The sequence below is a fragment of the Canis lupus genome, chromosome 2 (genome assembly GCF_011100685.1).
Source record: "Canis lupus familiaris isolate Mischka breed German Shepherd chromosome 2, alternate assembly UU_Cfam_GSD_1.0, whole genome shotgun sequence".
Taxonomy (NCBI): Eukaryota; Metazoa; Chordata; class Mammalia; order Carnivora; family Canidae; genus Canis; species Canis lupus.
This window is the reverse complement of record NC_049223.1, coordinates 72,130,900-72,158,579: the sequence shown is the minus strand read 5'-3', so window position 1 is coordinate 72,158,579 and position 27,680 is coordinate 72,130,900. Positions and strand designations below refer to the sequence as shown.

General features: G+C 57.4%; 1 protein-coding gene across 1 annotated transcript; it reads right to left on the bottom strand.

Annotated features, from left to right (window-relative positions):
• On the bottom strand, nt 1-26,163 carry AHDC1 (AT-hook DNA binding motif containing 1). The gene is given in 8 exon segments (XM_038531405.1): nt 1-633; nt 10,354-11,974; nt 11,976-15,268; nt 15,645-15,682; nt 15,825-15,936; nt 20,665-20,726; nt 21,069-21,247; nt 26,012-26,163. Coding segments are annotated over 2 exon segments (4,797 nt in total). The 5' UTR covers nt 15,195-15,268; nt 15,645-15,682; nt 15,825-15,936; nt 20,665-20,726; nt 21,069-21,247; nt 26,012-26,163; the 3' UTR covers nt 1-633; nt 10,354-10,396.
• Nucleotides 26,164-27,680: the final 1,517 nt, after the last annotated feature.

Below are 27,680 nucleotides of genomic sequence, written 5' to 3'. Positions count from 1 at the left end.
TTTTTTTCATTTCTTTTTAATACAAACTTGGATCTTTGGGTGTGTCCTGCCAAAACAGAAAACAACAACAACAACAGAAGAGAAAACCCAAAAGAGTGAAAAATAAGAAAGAAAGAAAAAAAAAAAAAGCTCCCGCAAGAGGTTCTTCTCCCTCCCCCCCACCATGCGAATTTGCACACCACGGGACCACAGCAGGTTTACAGAATGCAATATACAATCCACGATTTATAATAAAACAGTATATACAATAAATAGGATATTGTTCATTTTTGTCAAACGACCTGTAGATAAATTTCTCAGTGCATACTTGCAGGGGCTCTGGACACCTCGGGGCCCCGCTCGCAACCTCTTGCACACGCTCGCTCTCTCTCTCTCTTTTTTTTTTTGTCTTTTTCTAAAACTGTGTTTTGTTTTTAAGTTTTGTACATTTTTAAAAAGTATTTACAATTGCTGGTTTTGTGCAGAAAGGGCTCACCTTCGGCTTCTGCGTGGAGGAGATGGGCGGGGAAGGGTGGGGGGAGATGGTAGTGCAAGGGGGTACAGGTGGGGTAGGGTGGGAGGCAGAGGGGCAGGCGCTCCTGCCAGAGGACAATGTGGACACTGGGAGGGGTCTTGGCGTTGGTTTTCTGAAAGCTGCAAAGAAACACAAAAGAAGAGCCAGAAGTCAGTGGTAAGCAGACATGGAGCTCTAAGAATGGAGCAGGACCCCAACCCTGTTCCTACCAGGATTCTGGGAGAAGCTAACCACATTGTTCCTTCTTCCTGAAGACTCCAAACAGCCCCTCGTGAGACAATGGACTGTTTCTGGCCTTCTCTGAACTCAGTTTCCCCATCTGTAAAATAGGTTTGTATCCAAGGCCAGCCTCAGGGGGTAGGTAAAGGAGGCTCTGGGAGAGGAGTCGGGGTCCCAGGTGGCACAATTTGTTAAGAACTTGGGCTCTTGGGACACCTGGGTGGCTCAGTGGTTGAACATCTGCCTTTGGCTCAGGTGGTGATCCCAGAGTCCTGGAATCAAGTCCCTGTGCAGAGCCTGCTTCTCCCTCTGCCTATGTCTCTGCCTCTCTGTGTTTCTCATGAATAAATAAAGTCTTTACAAAAACTTGGGCTCTGAGTCAGACACAGCTGAGTTCAAATGCTAGCACCCCTGGATAGCTCTAGGACGCTGGACAAGTCAGTGAATCTCTGTGAGCCTCAGTTTACTCATCTGTAAAAAGGGGATAACCCAACTATCCCATAGGTTTGTTTGGAGGATTCAGTGGCTTAGGGGTGGATGAAGCCTGGCACATGAAACATGAAAAAAAAAAGATACTGATTATACATCATTATTTTCCTGGGGCCTTATTTTCCTATTTGCCAGCTAGGTGCCCCAAGTCTCAGTTTCCTCATGCAACAATGAATTTAGTAATTCCTCCAAGCTAGGCTCTGGTGAGGAATGACACAGTGGGGAACACAGGGCTTGAGTACAGCAGAGGCAAGAACTGCACACCTGTGCATTTTCCTTTCTTCTAATTCCAGCCCCTTCCCAGTCCCCTCCAACGCCATTCTGTTCCTTACAGAGGCAAGGTGACCAGAAAGTCTGTCTGAATAAAGAAATTGCCCTGTGCAATACTATCTATGTTTGGCTGCACCCCTGCCACCTCCTGAGGCTGGGGAACTTCTAAGGTCCCATCCCTATAATCACCAGACACCAGAGGTCTGATGTACCCTTTCTTCCTTTCTTCAGACTTCCCCATCCAGAACCCAAGGCTTTGCTGAGGCTGCTGGGAAGATGCCCGGTTATCCTCAAGACCTGCAGTCAGGAGCCTGGCCCTTTCAGGGTTCTGGCCCCCTTGAAGAGCCCTGAAATTCCTGTCCCCACACTTGGTGAGCGACCATCCCACCAGAATTATGGGGTGGGAAGTGCTAAAACTGCCTTCTCAGACCCCTTCACAGAACACCCTCCCTCCCCCAGCCCTGCAGGAAGCAGGCGACCACAGAAAGCCTTTCCTCTCTTGTCCTTTCTTGGCTTCCCTTCCCAACAGGGCCACATTTAAATTCTGCTCAGCCTCGGCTGCTGTCTGCTGGGCAGTCAGCCCTGGGGAAGACTTTTGTCCTGAGGCTGGACTTGCCAGGACTCCCCCCAGGGCCAGGGGAACCAGGTGGGCTCCCGAGAGGTAGGGGAAGCCCCCATCCTGGTCTATCAGCCCAGGTGGCAAGCAGAGTCTGGGAGGGGAAGGGTGGGAGGTGCAGCTCTGTTAAGCTGTCAGGTCTCTTGGGGGGGGGGGGGCGGTGAGGGAGGATGAAGGATTAGCTGTAGGGGAGGGGGAAGAAGTGCCCCTGTTAGGGTGCAGCTGTATTATAACCAGGGCAAATGGCAGAAAAGCAGTTCTTGGGGTAGGGGGTGCTGTTGGGATGGATGTCAGTTCTCCAGTTAGGGTGATAAACAGGAACAGCTGTAGCCATAAGCCGGGTATCATTAGGGCACAGGACTACTGTATCTGGGGGAAGGGGTTCAGCTGGGGGGGGATGTGCTGGAGGCATCTATCTGTAGGGCAGCTTTACTGCAGTTGAAGAACAGCTGCCAAGATAAGGAACCTTTATTGGGGTGGCAGGTATAGTGTGCTGGGGTGACAAGTGAGGAGGAGATTCAAGACTGGCTGCCCCAAACCACTCAGCAAGTGGACTGTACCAAACCCCAGCCTTCCCTGCTCCCCCTAAGGGCCCCGGGGCAGGCTGGGAGCCTCTGCACAAATCCCTGTCGCCCCCGCCCCCTCCGGCCCTTAGCCACTGCCAGTGACCCTCTCCAAGCCAGGTCTCCATGGTGATCTCAGCCCAGCAGGCAGCTCCTGCCAGAACCATTCCCGCGGTGCCGGCGGCCAGGCAGCAGGGAGGCTTTCTCACCCTCTGCTCAGCCCTCCCAGTCTCACCTTCCTCCTCCCTCTGCCCTCCCTACCTTTCAGGACTGGGCCAGAATCTGGGGGATGGTGGGGACGGGGCCTGGGGAGAATCAGAACCAGAGGTTCCCGAGCTGGGAGAAGGGAGGATGCTGCAGCTCTGCAGAACCCTTGACCTCTCTGGGTTTAACTCCCTAAAACAGAGCTAGTGCTGGGGTGCCAGGCGGCCCCGTGCTGGGCACTGAGGACAAAGCAGAAGAGGCGATCTGGCCCCTGCCCTCTGCCCTCGAGGGGCAGAGAGGGAAGCAAAGCAGACCCCACAGCAGGCAATTACAATGTAGGGAGACGGGGGCTGTGCCAAGGGGAGCCCTGGGGGGGGGGCCTGAGGGGGCACCTAACCCAGCCTTGGCAGGAGGAACTATGGCTCTTCAACTCACTGCCTAGCATGGTGCCCAGCACACGCCAGGGTCAAGAGTATGTGCTGACTGAATGCCAGAGCAATGACCGGTCTAAGTCCGATCAGCGTGGTGAGGTCCAGCTCAGGTCTTGCACACCTCCAGGACGCCTCCTTAGACCACCCTGTTACCATAGCTACTGGTACACTTGTCATTCCCTTCCCTGCTCCTCCAGGGCAGAGACCTGTGTGTGGTACCTCCACATCCCCAATGCCAGCATGAGCCCGGGGCCCCAGGACACCGGCCATTGTTCCTGAAACTTAACCTTTTAGTGCCTCTATAATGAACAACTGCAGAAGCACATTCCACTGAGTCCTTGCGCTCCAGCAGTTTTACCGTCTGAGGTGCCAAGGCATTAACTGGTCTCTGCCTGTCAGTAGGGGCTGGCACCAGGAGCATCAAGGGATAGCTGAGCGGGGATCCACAGTGCTGCAGATCATATATAAATCAGGCTGTCCTCAGAGAGCTGCTCTCCCCCTCAAAAGGAGCACATTCATGCATTCATTTAAGGGACCAGCAGACATGTATTCACACCCACCAACTGCCAGGCCAGGAGCTGAGGTCTAACCTCCACCTTCTGGTCTCTGCCCTCCAGAAGGGGGTCTTAACGTCAAACAAGGCAGTGGAGCAGAAGGCAAAGAGAATGCAGGAAAGTTGGATTTGCCGTGCAAGTCCTTTCCCTCTCTGGGCTTCAGTTTCTATATAAAATTGGGGGCTGAACAGGTAATGGGGAGCATATTCGGGCCCCAAAGGGGTCAGGGGCAAACCACAGCTGCCCAAAGGCTGATCCAGTTAGGTGTGTAGGCCCCTCAAATGTGGGGAGGAAACTGCTTCTGGGGCTCAGACCACACATGACAGATGGGAGACACCCTCTGGGAGGATGTACGGACTGTAGGGCGTGGGTCTGGCTCTCCTCCCCACTCCAGGGAATGTTTTCAAAATCTGTGTCTACCAGTGACCAGAGGTACTCCTTAAACTCTAGGTCTGGCAGTCATTCCCTCCTTTAGAATCTTTCCCCACCTTCTCCACTGCTGGGCATAGCGGGGGATGCTAATGGGACCAGACAGAGTTCACAGCCATGGTCACCCACCAAGCTTGTGCGGATCTCCCACCTTGCAGAGCTGCACACTGCTTACAAGTCCTAGGAGGCTCTACACCCAACACTCACACTCTCTGCCTTCCTGATCAGAGAGGCCTCTGTAAAGACAGGCCCTGGCCATGGGCTGTTGACACTGAGTGATCACCAAGGGCCCTTTCTGGCTCTATCATTTTATGCTTCCTGCCAGGGTGGCTGTGTCTTTGGGCGAGTTCCCCCACCCTGTCTGTAAACTGGGTGGGGTTGTACTTGGAGAACTCCAAAATCCTAGTTAGCCCGAAGAGTCTGAATTGGTTTATTTATATGCCCCTCCCCAGCCCCATTTTAGGAGCATATCTGAGGACAGTGAGAGTGACAGGAATGGTCTCATACCCACTCCCCAGTGCTTGCCCTTTCTGCTCTCAATTCTCTCTAGTCTACATGCATGTCTTTGACTCAAGGCAAAAAACAATGTCCCAGGCATGATGAGACATGGGGAAGACAGGGAGCGTGCACAGCAATGAGCAACCAGCCTAAAGGGGCCGATGATGTGGTGAGGACATTCTCAGGAAGGGTTGTCATGGATGCATAAAGCGCTGGAGATTAAGTGGGCCTGGGAAGGATCCTGGAACGCTTCTTGGAGGAGGTGACGGCTGAATGAAAGATAGGAACTGACAGGTGGGCGATGGATGGTGGGCAGGAAAGGGCAGCCCAGACCAGGGACAGCTAGAGAAAAGGTATAGGGCACTCCCTCCTAAATCCACATTCTGGGGCTGGAAAGCAAGGGTGTGTGAGAAAGACGTCAGGGCAAAAAAGGACCTGAATACCTGGGATACCAGGCCAGCAGCTGTAGACAAGGAGACTGGTATGTGTGTGTGTGGGGGCGCGGGAACAGGGACAGGGAGAAGTATGAAATCCACAGATAGTAAGCAATGGAGTCACAGGACCAAAGGGGTTTGAACCAATTCATCCAGTAAATATTTGGGGGGGGGGGGGGCTCCCGACACCACATATTCAGAAATGCTGAAGAACAAGCACTATGGTGGACACAACGAAGGGAACAGTCTGGGGTTGGGGGCGGGTGTTGAGGCAGAGTCATGGCAGCCATCAGTTGCACCGACCCAGGGCTACAGCTTCGGAAGCCTTTGACTTATTCAAGACCCATTTTCTTTTTGTAAAGTGGGTTCCACCATGGACGGGGCTTAAACTCATGATCCTGAGATCAAGACTGGAGCTGAGATCAAGAGTCAGACGCTTAACCAACTGAGCCACCCAAGTGCCCTTCAAGACCCATTTTCTGGCTCCAGGAAGTTCCTGCTGCCTGCCTTGCTCATGGTTCAAGAGGCGGTCCCTGGGATTTCCAGGGAGACTAGTTCAGTCCCTGCTCTGGAGAATGACGCCTACATGGAGACTTTGAATAAACACCTGTTTATAGGCTGTAAACTCCATGAGGGCAGGACCCTGTTGGTCTTGTTCAGTGGTATCCTGGCCCAGGGCAGGTGGCTAGTTCATGTGCGATGAACACAGAATTAACCTATTTCTCCTTGCTCCCTCGCACAGAGGGCACCATGGCAGCAAAAGTTATGACAAAGATGTCAAATCTCCTGGGAGAAAAAGCCATGACTTATGACAAAGTCATAAAGCAATCTTTTTCAGGTGACCTGCGCTGAGAGGGGATTGGTGTGAAGAACTGCATGGGAAAGGTTTCTAGCTGACCAGGGTCATTTAGAAGCTTGGGTCCTATTGCCCATTAGGCTTCAGGTCCCTTGGGGTGGGGCCTGTGACTTACCTTGTCTCTGGGCCCCCAGGGAAGAGCCTGCTCAGTTGCTAAGGCCAAAAACTAGGTGGAGTTTCACAGCCTCCCACCAAAGGACCCAAACCCACACGGGACATAAAGTCCTGCCTAGGAGGCAATAGGGGTAGCAGGTAAAGGGAGGCTGACTACAGAGTCCTGAGCAAGGAGGGAAAGGTCAGAGGTGTGTGTGTCACACAGACTGAGTGACAGAATTTAGTTGGTGGGAGGCTGCTGTCCACCCATTTACCAACAGATGACTACATGCTTACTGGGGGCCAGGGACGGGGCTAAGGGCTTCATGGGTAATCTCATTAGTTCTCACAAGAGACACAGCAAGGTGATGTGACTCACCAGGTCACATAACTGGTAAGAGATGGAACCAGGCTCTGCACAGAGGCTGCTCTGTGCCTCCAGGCATGCTCCTCGCCACCACCTTCCAGTCTCAGGGCCTCACTCCCTTGGGCTCTTCCGGGTGCACAGGGATGTGGGGAGACGGGAGAGGAGGAGCGTGAGAGGGCATGTTCACAAAGATATTACATTTCCAGGAAATGAGGGCTCAGCACAAGATGGCCTGGCCTGAAAATGGCCGTGGGAGAGGCAAGAAATAGGATGGGAGGGAGGACAGCCTCAGAGAGTGTGAAGAGAAGCCCACAAGAGGCCGGGCAGGGATGGCTGACCCCTGACGTGAGGGCTTCTTGCTCAGAGCCAGAGGCAAGATCAAGTGACCTCTTGAGGTTTCAAGACACAGAGAAACAAAGCCCAGAGCAGCTGGGGCCTGGCCCAGGTCCGGGCATGCCTGCTGACCCTGGTTGGCTGGTGGCCTTGGAAACTGCTTCCTGCTCCGGTCAGGCCCCAGGCTGGTATAACCTTGGAGGACCTGTGACATTTCTCTTGGCCTCAGGTCCATGCCTGGGAGGGAATGGGCAGGAGAGGGGGACTAGAGATTCCTGAGAGCCTTGGAGGGCACTTCCTGACTGCATACCCAGCCCCAGGGTCTGGTAGGGCTGATCTTCAGCCATGAGGGCCCAAGCGCTCCCCATCTTCTACCCCTTCCTTCTCTGGTCTGGCGGCTCAGTACTCAGACCAAGGGGGTCCCCTAGTCCTCAGTCTGACTCCCCTGAGCATTCCTCTTCTAGTATATGTGCTGCTGAAGTGAGCACCTGAGCTTTCCTCTTCTAATTCACAGAGGGGTGTGACCCTCCCCTTGCCCACAGTTCCCTCTGCCTGGAATGTCTCCCCTCCCCCGCCAAGTCTCTGTCCGTCCAAATCTTGCCTATTCTTCAAGGTGGAGCTCAAATGCGTCTTCTTCCACAGAACCTCAAGATCTGTGTAAAACATCAGACCCAGCAACAATGGTAGGGAGTGTCCAACCAACTTGTCATTTTGCAGATGGGGAATCAGTGGTGCGAGGTACAGAGGGAGTAGTATGGTGGGATACCCAGGTTCTTGGGCAGGAGGTGGGCAGTATTGGGTTTCAATCCTGACTCTACCATTTACTAATTGTGGATCCCCTGGGCAAGGTTCATAGCTGCACCTGCCTCCTCAAATCTCTAATGTGGCAGGGGCAGGGCACGACCCTTTCCTAGCCTGCTGTGAAGGGTCAGTGGGGCAGTGTGGCATGAAGGGTCCAGCACAGACATGTGTCCCTTTTCTCACCAGAAGGTCTGAAAGAGGACCTCTGATCCTAACACCCACCCCCTGCCTCTAGGCACCTGCTGCTTGCCACTAGGTGTTTTCAGGTTGCATCTTAGGTTCCTAAGGTAGATGCTGAGCTCCAAGGGCAGGAACCATGTCTGCTTTGTCTCCCCTACACCGGGAACTGGGATGGACATTGAGGGGCTCATGAGGTGGGGCTAAGCCAAACCACTGCTTCTCTGGGTGTCCCATGTCAGAATGTTCACTGCCCATTGGCAAATGAGCAGATCTCCCTCCAACACTTGCTCTGCGGTGTGTGTGTGCCTGGGGTGGGAGCCTTCTAGCTGATAACTCTTCAATGGCTCCCCACTGGTCTTGGAATATACTTCAAACTCCTTCCAAGGCCCTGACCACCTCACCCGCTCACTCAGTGTTACTGTCTTCTCTTATCAATGCCCCAAGGTTGACCTCCTTCCTGCCCCAGGGCTTCCCCCACTGCCGTTCCCCATGCCCAGAATGCTCTTCCCACTCCCTATCTAGCTGATGCCCCTTCAGCCTTCAGGGATCAGCTTCTGGATCAGGTCAGCCTGCTGCAGGCTCCCATAACCTCCTAGCTTTTCCTCTTTCGCAGCCCTTCCTATGCTAAGTGCTACCAAATGCCCCGCGTCATTCTATACACCATCTCTCTCTAAACTGGAAGCCCCCTAAGGGCCAGGACCTCATCTGTGGTGTTCACTGTGGTGCCCCCCAATGCCTGGTTCATCGTAGGTGCTGGACAGATGTCTCCAGAACAACTGAATGCATTGGTCCGAGGACAGTGCTCTCAGCTCCCAGCTCTGAGTGGAGAGCGTGGCCAGAATGTGGGGCTGGATGGCATCCCAGTTCCTCCTGTGTTCAGGCCTCACTGGATGGTTCCATTATGTATCTCACTGAGCTGTGACCTGCTCAAACACCCAGCCCCCACACTCATTTACTTTCCCATCCAGAGCCCAGGAGGAACGGTTTTTGGATTATTTCACATTTCTGGATTATCCGGGAGACATCTCCCCTCCAGTGAGAAGGATCAAGAGTTTGACATTTTAAACCCTAAGCAGCTTCTCCCTGGCCTGCTTCAGATCTGCAGCTCTGCTGCTTGCAGTGAGACGCATGGGGAATGGAAGGCCATTTTAATCTTGGCCTGGCTTCATTAGGAGGAAAATATGCTGCCAAAAAAAAAAAAAAAAGTTTGGTCCACTGTCTATGCCACGCAGAATTGCAAAACCTAAGAGATTATCAAAGTCAAACTTCTTGAACAGATGGGGAAACAGAGGCCCAGAGCTGGGGGGAGTAAAAGCATGGTGAAGGACATGTATGCGCTGACGGCCAATTGGGGAATGGTGTTTCCTCAGGCCTCCTGATTCCCACATGCTGCCCTTTGCCACCTTCAGCCACCAAGGGACCTGGGGTCAGGCAGAAAGGGGATAACAAGTTTCCACTGACATGACTTCAGGACCCTGAGTCACCCTGGCCTTGAATGACCTCCCCAGAGCAGGGATGGGACTTTCCAGGAGCCCTGCTATTCCTTCTCCAGGAAGAGACACTCCCAGGAGGCTGCAGTGACAACAGAGGTGGAGGATGAGGGGCTCAGACAGGCCCTCAGCCCACTTCCCCACCACCCACTCAGCACCCACTATATCCGAGGCAATTTTGTGACATGTCTGCTGTCCAAATAGTGGGATCTGATGGGCCAGTGGTGGCTGTTATTTCTGGAGCAGGTTGTGCTTCGAGAAAGTGATTCTTCTGACCCTGTCCCTTTTTACCACTTTGGAGGCATTTCCCCCTTTTGTGCCTCTGACCACTCTGAGCTTATCTCAGGTCAAAGGTATTGAAAAATAATCTTTGGGTGTACCTCGAGAAACTCGGGGGGATATTTTAGGCCATTGTGTAAAGCCCTTGCAGAGTGTGACCAAGATGTAGTGACCACACCCTCATCCTGGCCCTTGCCAGACTGCATCTTGAACTAAATGAAGCTCCTAGAGAAACAAGCAAGCCTGGCCAGGTCGGTACCTCGGTTGGGCCCTGGCAGTTAAATTACCCACCCTGCTTCACCCTTCACTCATCTCACACAGGGTCATGTAAATGCAAGAGTTCAAGTGGTGAGTGTTTCCTGGGATTCGGGCAGCGCCTGCCCCAGACCTAGCATGGACAAGGGAAATAAACATTTGATGACCCAAACCTGATGGCCCTATTCAATCTAAGGGTTCTCAGACCACTTTAGTAACTGAATGTTCGAGCCTCGGGCTGGGTTCCCTACCTAGGTGCTCCCGTCTTTTCCTGAAGGCTGTCCCCAACGTCTAATCTTGGACTCCTTCCTGAATCCCAACTTCCTATTAAGGACCTATTAAGGTCCCTGATCTTGTCCTTAAACCCTTCCTGCTTATCACTGTATCTCTTCCTTTTGCCTTAACTCTAATGTCCTCATCCTCCACCCCACCCCCTGCCAGGCCTCCCCGCCTGCTCCACCCAGACCCCCAGACTCACCCAGGAACAAAACCTCGAGGTCCAGTCGGCACTTCAGTTGGCACTACAGGGAGGTGACGGTGAATGTGTCCTCAGGGTGAGGTTCCGCCATGGGCCCCAGGAAGCCGCTCTTGGGGCCCCCACCCAGGCCGGGATGCGCCTGTGGCATAAAGCCTGGATACCTGTAGGCGGTATCCTGCAGGGGCAGCAGCGAGTCCCTCGGCACAGGGGACAGGGTCAAGTCACTAAGGAGTGGGCAGCCATAGCCAGCGGCGGCGGCAGCAGGGCCACGGGGTGGGCCAGGCGGCCGGGCCATCTCCAGCGGCTCCTTGTCGGCCTTGGGAGTGGCTGGCGGGCTAGCCAGGTGTGGGGCACTGAGGCACGCGGCCTCCGTCCTGCCCAGGAAGTCAGCCAGCAGCCCCGTACCCACCTTCCCTTCGTAGGGTGGGCTGCGGGCTGCCGAGCCCGGCGGGTACCAGTAAGCTGTGCCCTTGCAGCTGGGGGAGTCGTAGTGGGGCTGGCCCAGTGGCAGGTCCCGGCAGCTGAGGTGGGCCTGGGCTGCAGCTGCGTGGCCCAGGCTGGCCCCCTGGAGCCCATGCTTGAGGGGCTCACAGGTGGCCAGCTTTGTGGGTGGTGGCCGCAGCTCCTCCTTGAAGCCCAGAGTGGGTGAGCAGGTGGGTGAGTACGCCTTCTGCAAACCGGCATCAAACACCGTGGGCGGGTGGGCCAGAGGTGGGAAATGCTTGCCATCTAGCTCGGGAGCACCCAGGCTAGGCGAGTCGCAGTGGAAGCCTTGGCCGAAAGTGCCATCGGAAGGAGTGGACGGGTTCATGGAGTAGGGTCCCATGAAGTCACAAGGGTCTCGCTCACCCACACCGAAGGCCCTCGACTGGGAGGGCAGTGGTGACATGCTGCTGTCCCCACTGTAGTAGTCCAGGCCAAGGTCTGGGCTGTCCTGGAACAGGGGGTTGACTGGCTGTGGCTTGGGGATGAACTTGGCTTTGGCTGCTGCACCGCCCCGCTCCTTCTTAGCTGAGCAGGCCCCACCACCCCGTCCACCCCGCGGCTGCCGGGGCCCGGTGCTTCGTTTGGATGGGTAGCCTGAGGCAGTGGCCGAGGCGGATGATGCGAAGCCCAGATGTGAGGCCTCGAACAGGTCCACCTTCTTCCGCCGTCCACGGCCCGGCTTGGAGCTGCTCTGGAAGAGGACGCTCTGGTTCCAGTTGTAGCCGGGGGCAGAGGATGCCTCGTTCCAGTCCATCATCAGTTTCTCCAGGCTGGACAGGCTTGACTGGCCCTCACTGCTTGAGGCCTCGCTGTTGGCGCGCCGAAAACCGCCGCCGACCGGCTGATTGAACTGGGTGCTGTCAGAGGATGACTCGGAGAAGGTCTCGGACACAGCTGTCTGCTGCTTCACCTTCTGCGGCGTGTAGTTGGAGATGTCCAGGATCACGTTGGGCTCGCTGACATGGCAGTCGAAACCAGGATTGTAGAGCTGACTGAAGGCCTCCGAGGCCCAGTCCAGGCCTCCATAGCCCTGCCGGAAAGGCCACTGAGAAGCCCCCGCAAACTGCCGACAGTTTTCAGGCGAGGGCTGGAAGGAGGAGGAGGAGGAGGAGGCGGCAGAGGCAGCGGAGGTGGCAGGAGGCTGTGGTGCCCTTGGGTACCATGTAGCCACCGGGGGAGACGGTGCTGGCCCGGCTGTCACAGCGCAGGGGTGTGGGGGCTGAACCAGAGAAGGGGGCCTCAGAGCTGTTGAAGAAGGAGGCCTTGCTGGGTGGCAGGCAGGGGCCACCGGTAGGTGGTGGGGCGTAGCCGGCGCTGTGGGCGCTGCTGGGAGAGGCAGGCAGGCTATTGCCACTGCCATAGGCGAAGCTGCAGTCCTTGCTGTTAGCACAGTCCTGGCCCGTAAAGGGCTTAGCTGGGGCAAAAACGCTTTGTCCGGCCCCGTAGCCACCATACTGAGGTGGGTAGGTGTTGGCGGGCGGGTGGGTGGTAGGTGAGCGGGCCACGGCCGAAGGCGGGGGAGCCAGTTTCGGGAAAGTCTCGGCCGCCCGGCAGTCGGACGTGGCTGGAGTTATCCCATAGCTCGCTGCCCGGCCAGGCGGGAAGGTCTGGCGAGCGGACAGGACAGGCTGGAAGGAGGGGTCCGCACCAGCCCCGCTGCTGCCCACAGCCACTGGGCTGGCCTTGGCCCCCCGGCTGGGGAAGCTGGCCAGGCCCCGCTGGGCCGGCAGGGTGCTGGTGGGGGGTCCCGCGTAGGTGCCCGATGCCTTCCGGGACTCCGGGCGAGAGGCTGAGAGGGCAAAGTCTAAGAGGTCGGAGGAGTCATCCGAATCCAGCAGTGAGCGAAAATAGCCGGTGAAGAGGTTCTGGCGCTCCTGGCTGAGCTCCGTCTGGCCCGCGGGCGCGCCGGTGCTATAGTAGCTGCCTCGGCCTGACGCCCCGCTCTCTAGCCCAGTGGAGGCAAAGGCCTGGGCCTCGGTCCCCTGGAACCCGCAGTTTCGGCCAGCTTGCCCGCCCGGGTGCCCGTGGTGAGGGGCCCAGCCACCACCCTTGTCCCCGGCCCACTCAGCGCCTGCCTCCCCAAAGCCGGGGCCGCTAGGCACCTGCTCTGGGAACAGAGTCCCATTCTTCCGGGACCGCCTCTTGCGCTTGGGCTTCCCGGTCATGGCGTCCACCTCCCCCCGGCCCCGTTTGCGCGGGTGCCCCAATTCGGTGAGGCTGGGACCCCCAACACCAGCAGCCGCCACCGCCACCACTTTCTTTTTCTTGCCAATGCCCTCAAAGAAGTCACTGAAGGAGCATCGGGCTGCCTTGGCTGCGTGGCCCCCGCCCCGGCCACCAAAACCGCCTGCTTTCCCACCGCGCCGTCGGAAGCCCTGCACCCGGTGCAGGAAGTGGGAGATGCTCTGCGTGTCGGGTGCCTGGTGTACCGACTCGGGCTCGCTGGGTGTCCAGCAGCGGGGGGGTGAGCACCGCCCGGCACACTGGCTCTGGCGGTTCAGGAAGGCCAGCTTGGCGAGGACATCGGAGTACTCGGCCTTACTGTCATTGGCGTCTGCTGCGTAGGACGGCTGGGGAGAGGCCAGCTTCTGCTTCCGCCGCCGCCGTTTCTTCACCTCTGGCATGGCCATGGCGGCCGCAGCCACAGTTGCCGCTTCAGCCGCTACCACTGCTGGCTCCTTGGGCTTGCCAGGACCCAGCAGCAGGTTCTTAGGGGGGCGGCCGCGTTTCCGCTTGAGAATAATGGGCATCTCCCCGGGTGGGAAGACCACCACCACGTTCCGGCCGTTGTTCTTCATCTTCAGCAGCGGGGTGGGCTCTGCTGACACGCGCAGGCCCAGCTCCTTGCCCTCCACGCTCAGACTGCTGCTCAAGGATGACACCTTGTATGTGGTCTTGTTCCGCCGCCCCAGCGAGACGGGGATCTTGGCCATCTTCACCACCATGCGCCGCACTCCCCGGCACTTGCCTTTGCGGGTGGGGACCACTGGAGTCTGGGAAGATTCCGGCTCCAGTTCTGGGACTGGGCCTGGGCCCGGCAGGGCAGGAGGTGGTGGTGGTGGTGGTGGCGGGGGCTCGGCCAAAGCGGCCGCCAGCCCCGTAGGCATAGGCAGGGGCAGCAGGCGGCCCTCTGGTCCGGCGTCTGCCTTGCGTCCCCGTCCAGCTTTCCGTCGGCGACACAGGATCTTTGGCCTATCAGTGCGCCGCAAGGCGTACTTGGGGTGACCCTCAGGCCCGTGGGGGCCATGGGGCGAGCACAAGTCCAGGCGCAAGGGCTCGGCCAGTGGGCAGGGCCCCAGGGGCTGCTGAGGCTCTAGGCGGCGGCCAGGGACGTCAAGCAACTTGGGCAGAGGGTCAAGTGCCTGAGGGTCGAGCAGCTGCGACTCTAGGGAGTCAGGCAGGGTATCCAGGGCCTGTAGAGCCAGGCCTGGCAGCCCCAGAGGATCAGCGAGAGGTTGCAGGGGTGGCAGCTCCAGAGCTTCCCCAAGTGGCTCTAGGGCCTGTGGGTCCAGGAAGCGGGGCTGGGGGTCCAGAAGCTGGGGCTCTGGCTCGGGAGATGGTGGCTCAAGGGCCTGGGCCTCCAGCAGCTGGGCCTCAGGGCAAGTCAGGGAGGCCAGCTCACTGAGGATGTCGGCGTCAGCAAGTTCCGAGTAATCAGGGCCGTCTGGCTCAGGCTCCGGGGGCAGACCGGTGGCTGCAGCTGTGGCTCCAGGACTATGGCCTTGGCCAGGCTGGGGACTGTCCCTAGGCTCGGGCTCCGGCTCATAGAGGGGGTGGCTAGGCCTCTCGGACTTGGCATGAGGGGCAGCCCGCTCCTCAGGGCTGCGGATGCTGTTGGCCAGGCTGGGTGAGGAGAAGAAGCTGTACTGAAGGTCACCGGGGGGCGGGGCAGGTGGGCGGCTGAGTCTGAGGCCACCGCAGTCCAGGTGCACGCCGCTGTGCTGCAGGTCCTGGGAGAGCCGGGTCAGGTCCTTCATGATGTCAATCAGCTGCACCACCGGACGCAGGTTCACCCGCCCGTTGTCCCAGCGACGTCGGGAGCTGTTGCTGTCTCCCGCAGGAGTGGGGCAGCGGGCCTGGGAGACGGGACGGGCTGCCCTAGGGGGCAGCGGGTCGTCCCCCTTGGCAAGGACTGGTGGGCGCCGGGTGCTGGGGTCCCGGCGTGGGGGTGGGCGTGGGTTCTCGGAGAAGGTGTGGGCGAAGGCCTTGTCAGGTGGGCTGGCAGGGGGCCGGGTGGGAAGCAAGGGCCGTGGGGTGGGGGGGCCACCGGGGTAGTACTTGGGCTCCCGGAGGTAGTCAGGAGAGCTGCACACGGCACTGGAAGTCACCACCAGGCCCTGGGGCTTCACACGCATCCTGACCTTGTCCTCCGCGGGCCGCCGGGCGGGGCCGGGGCTGACATGAGGGTGCGAGAAGCCGGGACCAGGACCTGTGGGGCGGGACGGGCAAGAGAGCCCTCACCGAATGCCTAAGACCTCAGCTTCCCACATCCTCAGTGAGCCCCCTGCACCCCTCCTGTGAGTCCCCTCAAGTCTGATCCCCTGAATGACTCTCTGCCTTTTCCCAAAACCACCACATGCACCGTGAACCCCTGAGGGGCCCCAGTTCCGCTACTGGACAGCTCACCCACTTCTAGACCTGGCTGTGGGCTCAGGGGGAATCCCATCAGCAGGCTGGGGCAACCACTCCAGATCCAACTTAAGGAGGGGGCCAGGAAATCCTATAAAGGGCATGATCTCTTCCCTCACATCCGCCCCCCGCACCTGCCCCATCCCCAGGGCTCTAAGAGAAGCCTGGCCACTCACCCTCGGCTCTGCCGCCTGGGCTGTCACACTGGAGATCTCTGTGGGCAACAAGATGGGCAATAGGGGATCTGAATTTTCAGGTGGCCACAGCCCAACCACTCACTACCCACAGGCCCGGTCTCCTCCACAAACCTCCCCCGGCTCCCCTGGCATCCCCACCAGTGCACACACCCGGCTGACCTGGGAGAGAGAGGGCCCCCGTGCCCGGGGGCTCTGCCAGTTGCTGGCTGTCAGCTGGGGGTGCTGTGGAGCAACTTCGGCCTGAGCCCAGGCCTCGGGGCGTGGACAGCGCCTGGAAAGGACCATCGCAGCTCAGGTTTAGTGAGCACCTACTGCGCGCCAGGCACTGGGCTGGAAGCTGTCCAGGCATCGTTTCATTTAATTCTTCATACAAATCCTGTGAGGTAGGGGCTATTAATAACCCCATCTTGCAGATGAAGAAATGGAGGCTCAGAGATGAAGCAACATCATTCATTCATATACTCATTATTTATGGAGTGCCTACTTTGCACAAAGACCGGGTAGACAAACAGGGATCAGATAATCATACATGATTTAATTATTAGTGGGATAAGAGCTGCAAAGAAAAAGTGAAGAGTGCCTCAGGTCAGAGGTTTGACAGTCATACTAGGGAGTCAACAACAATAAAAGCTCACACTTGGGGGGGTAACTTCTCCATTGCCAAATGTTGGGCTATTAATGAGCACTTTATGTGGGTTATCTCATCTAAGCCCCGTGTAGACCTGAGATCAGTATGATTATTATCCCCACTTTTACAGATGAGGAAACCAGCCACCGGAAGGGGGTGAGCACCACAAAGATAAGGACTTCTGTCTGTCCACTTCTGTGTCTATCTCCTAATGCCCTGATCAGCACGTGGCCCACAAGCATGCTTCAAAAAATATTTACTATTTCTTATGAATGAATGAACTAGGTGCACAGAGCCATTAGCCCTGCCTTTTCCCATGTGTTCCCTCTTATTCATCTTCAGACCCAAAGGTGGGACCCCCAGAAGGGTGTGGAGAGAGGATGAGAGACAATCGTGAGGAAAGGGATGTTCTCTGACCTCTCTCCCATCTTTATCAGAGAGCCCTCTCTGATCTCTCCCCCTACTGCACCTATGGCCATAATCTGGCCCCTGCCTTGCACTGAGTCCTCTCTATTTCCCCTTCACCCATTACTGGTTGCACCAAGTCACCAAGCCAGTCATTAAGACTGGCTTTTCGGTGCGTCTCCCCCACAGAGTGTGGGCCCTTCATGGGTAGGCACTGCATCTGTCTTGTTTATCACTGTATCCCCTGACCCCAGGGCCTGGGCTTTGGATGCTACATAAATATTTACTAACTCCCTGAGCTGGTCAGGGCACAACTGGGATTTAAATCCAGGCATGTCTGACTCCCAAGGGAGCCTGGGGACTCAGTGCCCTGACCGCTGGGAGGGTCCTAAAGATGGACCCCGATCAGTCCTTACTGTTCAGCTCTGACCTGATTCCCAGGGTTCACCGCCCACCCCCCCAGACGTGTAGACTCCCACCAGATGCCATACTGCCCAGGGCTGTCACCCCACAGGAGGATCACGGAGCCGACTGAGGGACAGGATGGTGTGGGAAGGAACACTCTTCCACTCCCCTGTGGTGGGCAGCAGTTTGCAATCTACAAAGCACTTCCACACATATGACCCACCGAATCTTCCCAGCAACCCAGGAGGCCTGGTTTATTATCCCTGTGCTCTAGAAGAAAATAGGCTCGGAGCGGTGGTTGTGGGATTTGCCTGAAGTCACATAGCTGCTAAGTGGCAGGATTCCTAATTCTGCCCTAAGCCCAAAGCCTTCTTCCCCTCCCAGCTCTAGCAACTTTCCTTCAGCCACTCCTGAAAGTGCTGCTCCTAGAGCTGAGGTCTAATTTAAGGCTGGGAGGAACCTTCAAATCGCCAAGCCATTTGGCTTCCAAACCCTGGGCCTGGGGGAGCTGTGCAACATTCCAGATACCCAGGCCCTCGTCCAGGGGAGTCTGACTCACAGATCTGAAGGGACATCTGGGAATCTGTATTTTTAATCAGCTTCCCCATGGGTACACTCTTCTAGTGCCACCTTGCACTCTTCCCATTTCACAGACAAGGAAACTGAGATCCAAAGAGGGAAAGGGCCTTGCCCAAGGTCACAAGATGTTGCTTATCCAGACAGAACATCCCTGTCCTCTGTCTCTCTTCTCTTGCAGTTCCCAGGCCTCAGCTGCTCCTCACTTGTCCTGCCCCCTCCATCACTCAGGGTCCTGCTCTCTCCCAGGACTAGCTGTGGACTGTGGACTGGCTCCTCCCAGGCCAGGCTCTCTCACCCGTTGGTCTTGCAAGAAGGGCTGTGGGTGACTTCACAAAGGAGGGAAGGGGCTCAGGCTGTGGCATCTCCAAGCCCCATTTTCAACAGTACCGCTGACCCGTGGCTCCTGAGAGTCTTTGAGATGCCTCCCTTCCTGAGGGTGGGGCTCCCCAAGCCTCCCTGCCCTGGAGACCTCCCACTTGGGGCCGGAGGGTGTGATCTTGGCAGAAGAGAGAAGCTCCTCTCCAGTGGTTGCTTCTGTTCCACCCACCCGTGAAGACCTTTGGGCATGTCCTCCGGCCAGCCCTCCTGACTCTGTCCATGGCTCTCTCTCACAGCCTCCAGGATCTGAGGGAAGCAGCTGGCTCCCCTCCCCACCACACCCAGGCCGCCATTTTCTTGGACCCCTCCCAAGGGCACCACCTATCCCATGTCTGTGAACAAAGTCAGAAGGGTCCTTGTGTCTGACAGTCTGCTTCTGGGTCAGTGTGTCTGAGCCTGCCTGTGGGGACACCAACCGGCTGGGAGGGGGCTGGGGGCCCCAACCTGCAGAGCACGGTGCCGGGAAGCGCCAGCCCACATCCTTGCGTCCCCCGCCCCACCCTCCCCCGCTGCGGCTGTGACCACCCCACCCCTTCCCCAGCCGCCTCCCCCTCCCCCACCCGCAGCCTCCCCAGGGGAGCCAGGCTGCCAGCCCCAGCTCTCACTTCCGGCCTCATGACCCTCTCTCCAGCCGGCACACTCCTCCCCCCACACCATTTCCCTCCCAGCCAGGATTGCAGACCCAGGGATGTCCTCAAAGGGAAAACACTGTATCAAAAGGGACTACTATAGCCTCCAAGAGCCCCTCCCTATCACCTCCCTTCGGGGCTCCCCCGGGATCTGCCCCCCTGGGGATCTGCAGCACCCCTCTCAATCTCCTTCAGCCCCCTCCCGCCCACCCACTCATGCCCAAAGATTTTCTGCCAACCTGACTCCAGCCCAAAATCCTACCAAAGAGGACAATGATGAAAATAATAACAGCTGCTGTCACTTATTTTGGCATTAGCGGCACAGAGAGGCACAGAGAGGTTAAGTTATGCCCCTGAGGACAAACAGCCAGGACGAGGAAGAGCTGGAGTCTGAATTTAGGTGTGTTGAGCTCCAACAAGGCAAACTTCTTCACTGTCCAGAGAGTCAGCACCCTCCCCTGCAGCCTCCTCCAACAGTCCCGATCCTCATCACCAGTTCTAATTTTTGACTTCTAATCTACCCCCTCCCAGCTTCTTCATCCCCTCCCACCTCAGTCATCTAAACGCACTACCCTCCCTCGCCACTAGGTGTCCCCTTAGAGCCACCGATGCCCCCAAGGGGAAGCAAGTCCCGCCTGGCCTCCTGGAGTCATCAGGCCCCCCCCTCTACCGTATAGCACACCCCACCCCACCCTACCCCTAGCTACACAGAGCTCCTTTGTGCAGCCCTCGCCCACCCCCTTCCTGCCCAGAGCAGGGCACCTGGCAAGCAGGTCTTCCCTGGACCCGCCCCCTGCCAGCCCCCTGCCCTGGGTGCCAGGTGTTGCGTGCACCACCGCCAGCTCTGGCTGAACCTGAGGGTCACCCTGCCGGGCGGCCCTCCCTTCCTCCCTCCGAGGTCACCCAGGGACTGTGCTTCCCGCCCTGCTCCACCCCCATCCCCTCCTGCTCTTGGCCCTTCCAGACTCCTGTCCTAGTCTTTCCTTCTGTCTCCCGGAGGGCTCCCCTCCTCCAGCCCCACCAGGCCCTCCCCACAGCCTCTCACCCCCGCCCACCTCCTTCCCCTGAGAGCTCCTGGGTCCGCCCCCCCCTCCCCGCCCAGGTCTGAAGAACTCCTCCTCCTGGAAAGTTGCTGCTGGAAAGGAAGTGACTTCAGCGATTTGGCCACAAGGCTGGGCACTGCTGAGCCGGGCTCAGCTGAAGGCCTGCCCAGCCCACCTCCAAAGCACAAATGGAGCCACATGCACACACCACCCACAAGTGTGCACCCAGAACCCAGAACCCTGAACACAAGCTTCCCCAGTGAACATGCGGAGAGATCCTGTGTGCACATTCCACACCATCCCAGTGTGCCCACATATCACCCCAGCATGTTCAGATTCTTGTTTATACACCTCTCCAACATATACCAGCGCCATGCACACATACACCACACTCCAGCATTGCTACACCCACCCAGTCCACACTCCAAATCCTGCACACTCCCCACTCCCGTGTAGTACCTACACAGCCCTCAATGCCCCCCAGCCCAGTCCACTTATATAACTCCTGTATACAGAACGCTGTGTACCTAGGGACAGAGCCCTACACACACCTGCTTGCACACAAGATGCCCCGTGCATTTACAGTTGGGTACACATAACCCTGCATCCTCCCATAACCACACCTCCCACCCTTACCATCCCAGGAGGCCCCACCCCTAGACCTCAGGCCCCAGGAATGCTCTTTTGGAAGTTGGGTGGAGTCCCCAGGCAGGCTGGGCTCTAGGGAGCTTCCTGGAGCCCAGAGGCTTCATGTGTCAGCTCAGGGAGTTGCCTCCGCAGGGCAGGGCAGCCCCACCTGGCCTCGGTGGCTCTAGAGCCTGGGTGGGCTAATCCGGGCCAGGAGCAGGGAGGCAGGTCCTGTCCCCACCCTACCTCATCTTATGAGGGTGACTTAGTACACCTGAACTACACAGGTCCTCTTGGCACCTCACCTTGGCCTCCCAGCTCTCTGCTTCCACAGACTCCAGTAGGCAGGGGTCCTGGGGGAGGTCAGCTGCAAACATCAGGCATTCTGGTTTCCATCTCTGCCCTGAGTTCTGGTCATTGTCATAACCCCTTTCTCTTCCCAGTTCTCTCAACAAGGTGCCAGAAACAGTACCCAGACTAGGAGGCAGGACTCTGGGGTAGGACTTGCTGTATATCCATGAGCCTCAGTTCCCCTTTCTGGATAATGGGGAGTTTTGAGTAAGTTGGGTTAATACATTTTGATTCTATAAAGGGCCTCTTTTTGGCCTAAGCTGGGAGAAGGGATTCTTGCTAAGACTGGGAAGGAAGTCCCCCAGATCCCCACTTTTTGGGGCCCAGGCACAGACCTGGCTTCCCTGTACACTGTTACCTGAGCAGGCTGTGTAGACAAGGTCCGGCTCAGCAGGAAAGGCCTGTCTTCACCAGTGATTCCAGGGTGGTCTCTGCGGCAGCCTGAGAGCTGCCCCGAAAACGGGGCCCTCTGCTCGCACTTAGCTGGGCAGGCTCTGGGGTCCAGGCCAATGGGCAGACAGGTAGGCAAGCTCCCATCTGTGGAAGCAAACACAACAAACACCCCATGCATAAGCATGGACACAGGATAAGCCAGATAAAGGGACCAGGAGGCTAGCCTGGACAGGGTCCACTCTTGGATACAATGAGATCACTTACAACCTCATTTCACTGGAGAACTATGAGCCCATCTGTTGAAACTCCAGGTTCCTACTGGGGAGCAGTATCTTTATATATATGTAGGTACATACATGGATGAACATGAACACACATGCTATGGTGGAAAGAACTTGACCTTTGGGAGCCAGCTAGTCCTTGGCTCAACCCTCACTGTATGATCATGGGCAAGTCAGTTAACTTCTCTGGCTCTCAGTTTTCTCATCTATAAAATGGGGAGATCTTATAAATGGGGGAAGAACACTTTGGGGAAACTATACAAACTAACGGCTTATTTAGAATGCAGGTGTGAGAACTGCTGTTCAAGGACATGGTAAATGCAGATTTTCAAGCAAGATGTGTATGCAGCTGGCGTTTACCTTCTCCATCAGCAACTGGTTATGTCTCTTGTTTTCTTGAATATCCATGGCCCTTCTCACCACCCTCCTGCTTCCTGCCTATTTGTCTGCCTTACTGAGGTCTGTGCTGGAGCCCAGAGGGGGTCTGGGAACTAGGCCTCATGGACTGCTTACAGGTTCTGGTTGCCTGGGAATTTGTATGTGTGGCAGAGATCATGCCTGTATAAATGCACCTTTGTGAATGTTCAGCTGTCTGGGTAAATACACCTGTATGTGGGCTCCTGGGTCTATTTAGCCTTCTGTACATTTCTAAATGTGTCTGTGGATGTACATGTGTGTTGAAGAGTGTACGTGCACGGGATCCTATGTTGGCTCAGTTATGGTCTATGTGGTTAGCCATGTGTGTGTGTCTGTGTGGGGAGGGCTAACATGTACCTGGGTTCAGTGTCTTCAGTTACACGTGTGGGTGTGTTTCCTGGGTCTATTCAGCTTTGTGTCCAGCTGAGCCTGTGTTTGCACGCCTGTGAGGACATGTACATGTGCGTCTGCCTATGTGGGAGCACCCTGACTCCAGCTGTGGTTGGGGTAGGAGTGTTGCCTCTGTGTGTGTGTGTGTGTGTGTGTGTGTGTGCACATGCTCTGCCTGGCTCTCTGCATCTCGCTGTGTCAGGAGCTGAACCGGCTTCTGCCTGTCTCTGAGCTCTCTGGATGCATGGGTTGGGGGGAGGTGGGGGGGGCGTGCGGCTGATCCTCTGCTGTCCCTGCAGGTTTCCAATCTCGAGGCCTGTGACTGCGGGCACTGGTGTCACTGTGGATCAACATTACCTCGCTCCTACCTCTGCCTTTTTCTGGGTTTTCAGGGTCATGGCTGACAGTGTGACTGATCATGGTGTTCCCATGGGTCTGTTTTGCTGTGGGTCACTATGTGCTCGTGCGTGTGTCCACGCATATGTGTGTTGTATAACCTTATCATTGTGTGCCTGCGTGTCAGTGGGTCCTTGTGCCAGATCACTATGTCTGGGCCCAAAAGAGCTATATGTCAGTGTCAACATGTGTGAGAGGGTCTGGGTGCCATGGTGTGCCTGTCAGCACAAGTGCCTCAGTGTTTGTGCGGTACCTTTGTGTAACTCTTCAGTATGTGTGTGCATGTGTACTGCACGCAAGAGACCCTTTGTGAGACAGTGTGTGTCTGTGTCACTGTGTTTGTGTGCCTGCTTCCCTCCTCCCTCCCTATCTCCTGTGCTTGCTCTCTCTCTCTCTCTCTCTCTCTCTCTCTCTCTGTAGGAGCCAGACAACTCCCCAAGCCTGGATTAGGGACAATTTATCCACAGGCAGAGAAGAATTCCAACCTGCCAGAGCCTCCCTCCTCTGATCCATCCCCCTTTCCCCGTGGTTGGGTGGGCACAGAAATGCAGCCCGGCAGCTCCCAAGCCCTGAGGGAGCCCCCACCTCTGCAGTTCCCCAGAGGCCCAGGAGGGCGGAAAAGATGGAAATCTGGGTGGCCCCAGAGCCCTCCAGTGGGGGTGGACTAGCTGCCCCCCATCCAGGCCCCCACAGCTCAGCGCATCTTGGCCCTGCTCTCCTACATATGGTGGTGGTGGCTGGGGGGGGGTGGGGAGTCTGCATGGGGTCTGCCGGGCCCTGTGGGCTGGAGGGACCTCAGGAGCAAAGCTGCTCCCAGCCCCTCCACAACCTGATACTCCCCAACTGATAAACGCCAGTTCCCCGCCACCCCCTAAAATGGGAATAACTGGGGAACTTGCAACCGTGCCCACAGAGGCTGGGGGCGATGCTGGGAGTGGGGGCAGTGCGGTGGGGGGGAATGCAGCAGAGGGGGGCACGAGGGGGGCTGAGCTGGGACTAGGGCTCCCTTCACGGTGCTCCAGGCGCAAGGCAGTATCACATGTTTCCCATTAGCTGCTCTGGCCTCCTTGTTCAGGGGGTGTTGGCTGGGGGAGATTTGTTCTGGTTGCAGACACCAGCCGAGACCACACAAGAGAGAGAGAGAGAGAGCGAGGGAGAGAGAGAGAGAAAGACAGAGAGGGAGAGGTTGAACCCCAGAGGGAAAGCAAAAGACACGCAGAGAGGAAGATGCACAGAGACACACAGAGGGAGAGAAAGGGAGATAGAGCCACGAGAGCCTCGGGAGCCAGAGACAGACACACAAGAACACAAAGCAGAGAGGCAGAGGCTGGCGATGGGGAGGGGCGCACAGGGAGGTGGAGGCGCAGGTGGAGATGCTGGCCAGAGGCTCGGAGTGCGAGTGTGGCCAGGAGGGGCCGGAGGGCCACAGGGTGAGGGGCGGCTGAGGGCACGGCGATGGCCACGTGGCGTGTGGGCAGGGGCAGGGGCAGGGGCCGCTGCGAGGCGGCCGGGCGGGGGCGGCCGGCTCCGGAGCCTCCCGCCTCCTGACCCTCGAGCCTCGGCGAGATAACAGGCCGAATAGTGCTGACTTGCGGTTCAGAAATCCAATATCCTCCGCGGCGCACTAATCGACTACCTGAGCTCCCGGCCCGCGCCGAGCTGCCCCGATTAATCCTGCGGCTCCACAGCCTTAATTAGTTTAACAGTTTCAGGGGCTGAAGAGGCAGGGACTGGGGTCCCCCCATGCTTGCTGGGCCGCAGACCCCCATGCCAGCCGTCTGGTGCCCCACCTCCAGCCACACCTGCTCCTGCCACATCGCCTGAAAAACACGGGGTCCTTCCTACTGGGAAACGGTCCCAAGGGTTAGCACCTAGGTCCAGAAGGAAGGTCACAGGGGGCTCAGACCATTCCCTCCCCCCAACCCACCACAATCGTCCTTGTGCTCAGGGCTCCGAATGCTTCCTTTGGCCAGCTCTTGGGGGCCCTGTGGTCCGCATCTGTACAGGGAGGCCCTGCCAACAGTGGGCCCCATACATACCACTGGGCAACATGTTGTCTCTTTAGGGTGAGAGACAAGCTCCCAAGTTACTGACAACCTCCCAACAGCATGAGATAATCACACATGTCACTCCCCACAACAGCATGAGATGGGTGCGTGGTGACATCTCACACATCCCCAACAGTCAGAGACAGGCGTATGGGTTGGTGAAGACCCTCCTAACAGGAGGAGCTAAGTACATAACCTATCACTCCCCCAGTGAGATGGGCACATCCAATACCCCCAGACAACAAGAGACAGGGACACAGGTGACAACCAACACACAGCCAGGAACTCCCACACCCACCAATGGGATGTGAAATGCAGAGAAGCTGTCTCTCTCTCTCTCTCTGACACACACCTCACCTTCCAGGTGTGAGGAAGGTACAGACCCCCCCAACCTCACGAGTCAGGGACACAGCCTCACCCCTTCCCCAGGAGTCCTCCCTTCAGACGACCAGATGGGTACACGACATATCACCCCTCTCACTGCTTCAGACAGGTGACAACCCACCCCCACTGCTCCCCCATCACTGTCGCCAGGCTGGGTGGTGCCGTCCTCTGCCTGCAGAGGCGTCACAGCTCACAGGGCATGAATGTCACCCCAGCACTGCCAGAGCCGGGCACAGCCGCATGTTGCCCCAGTGACAAACACCACTGGCCCCAGGAGGAGGTGGAGACGCACAGGGCTCTGGGCGTGACCTTGGTCCCTGGACACCAGGAGGGGAGGCGCCTGTGGCCTCCCTCCTGGGTAACTCAGCTGCCTGGTGCTGGGGGAGACAGAGTGCTGGAAAGGAAGCTGCCCGGGCACACAGACAACCTAGAAATGCCATCTCCCCAGGCTGCCACCCCTGCCCCATTTCTAACTGAATGTTATCTAGGGAAGGGGCAGAATGAGCCGGGGAGGGAGGGCTGTTGTTGAGGCCCGAGGAGCTGTTCCTCTAAGACTTCTCAGAGATGGGTGGTGGAGAGGTAGATTGGGGGCTGCTGCTATCATGCCCTTAGGCCCCAGGACCAAGAGGGCGTGTGATGACAGCTTCAGACCTGCACTACTGCACTGCTGCCGGGGAGCCCCAGGTCCTTAGGAAGGCCCCCTCTCCAAATTCAGGCCACAGAGCCTGACAAGGAGGCCAAAGTCCAGGGGCATGACTCACCCAGGGAACAGGCCCAGCCTGCTGGCCAGAGAGTGAGGGAGGCCAGGAGCCAAGAGGCCTGGGTTCAAGTCTGAGCTCCTCCCAGGCCAAGCTGAGTGACCTTGGAGCAGCAGCTCAGTCTCTATGGCTTATGGGGAGGGGGAAGGGGCAGTGGTGAGGAAAGTGCCAGAGAGAAGCTGAGGCTGGAGACCAGCAAGCAGAGCACTGCGGGCCATGGGAAGGACAACCCACCAATCCAGACGATCCCTGGCTCCACTGCTTCCTCACAAGGGATCTCAGCTTTCTGTACCTCAGTTTCCTCAGCTGTAAAGTAGGGATGATGTCAGCCTCACAAGACAATGTGACATGAAGTGGGCAGGTGCTCCAAAAATGGGAGCTTCTTACTGAGGAGGGAAAATAGAGAGGGTGAGAGACTTGTCCAAGCCACAGGGCAACTTAGTATCAGCTGAACTTGGCCTCTAGCTAACTCCTGGTTTCCCACCTAGGGTTGTTTCTCTAAGACTGCCTGGAGATCCACAATGAGCTGGGGGCAGGGATTACGGAGTGGATGTTGGGGTGTTGGTTACAGAGCTGCCCTGCTCTCCAGTGAAGACCAAAGGAAAGGAGTCTGTCATACATCCCGACCTTCACCGGGAACCTCACCTGGCTTGTCTTCAAACACTGGACCAAAGGGCCAACTCTAAGGGAGGGAGGCAGCCCGCAACCCAGCCCACCCATGACCGGTGCCTGTATCTGCTGCTTGGAATATTGGGGGTACCCGGGAGGTCAGTGCCCAGAGGCCGCTCATCGTGCTAGAGTCCAGAGAGGGACAGGCCCAGCCTGAGGTCACACAGCATGACAGCAGCAGAGCTCAGAGCCCTGACCAGGGACAGTCTCAGAGCAGAGTCCCTCTAGCCCCTGGGGATGGCTGGAGCTGGGGAGCCCTGGGGGACTGAGCGAAACGTGGCGACAGATGGCCTGCCGAGGCAGCGGCGATCTGGGCGGCTGGCAGGCATGCTCGCTCCCGCGCAGGGAAGCGGCTAATTTTAGCTGAGGCCTCGATGCCAGCTTTGTTCCCCCCACCCACCCACCGAGGGGGCCCAGCATGCCTTGCGTGCAACCCGCCTCCCCCAAGCACCCCTACTCCCCCGCCTGGCCCCTTGGTGAGTAGTGCCCAGACCCCAGGGTCCTAGAACTGTCTGCCTGACCAGGTCTCATCACACCCGAAAGCGAGGGCTAGGCCCTAGAGACCTGGCACCCCCATGCCAGGGCCTGTTTCCCATGACTCCAAGTTCATTCCTTGAAGAGGGGTGGCAGAGGGGGGCCGGAGGCCACCACCCTGACTGGGAGGGAGGGCCTTACAGCCAGGGCTGGTCATCCTGGGGGAGGGGCATTGCCCTCCACTCCATACTTAAGGGGACTCGACCTGTATTCTATCCCTGCCCTGAGACAGATTCTTCTGTGCTGGAGTCGCCCTGGTGTTGGTGAGCAAGGGGGCAGCAGTCACTCTACCCCTTCCTTGTTCCGCATAACTTTAATACCGTTCCAGGAGTTCAAAGTACTATAAAGAAGTCAGAAGTAGAACATGGGTAGTAGTACCTTGTGCCACTGGGGGAAACTGAGGCATAGCGGGAGACAGGCATCACTGTAGCAGGGGAGGAGACCAATCCCAGGAATCTGTGAGACCCAACTACACACGTTCTTCTTTTGAGTCCTTACAGTTAGGGGGCTCTTGGGTCCCTGGAACTACCCTCTGCCTGACCTGGGGTGGTCGAAGGTAGACTAGATGGATGGGAACCTGTGCTCTAAAACTCTGGAAACGGAGGGTTGGCACTCTTGGCTTCTGACACTCCATTTCCTGTAGGAAATGACCTTAGAACCTCCCCTGCCCATCTCCGATTCAACTACAGATTGTCCAATG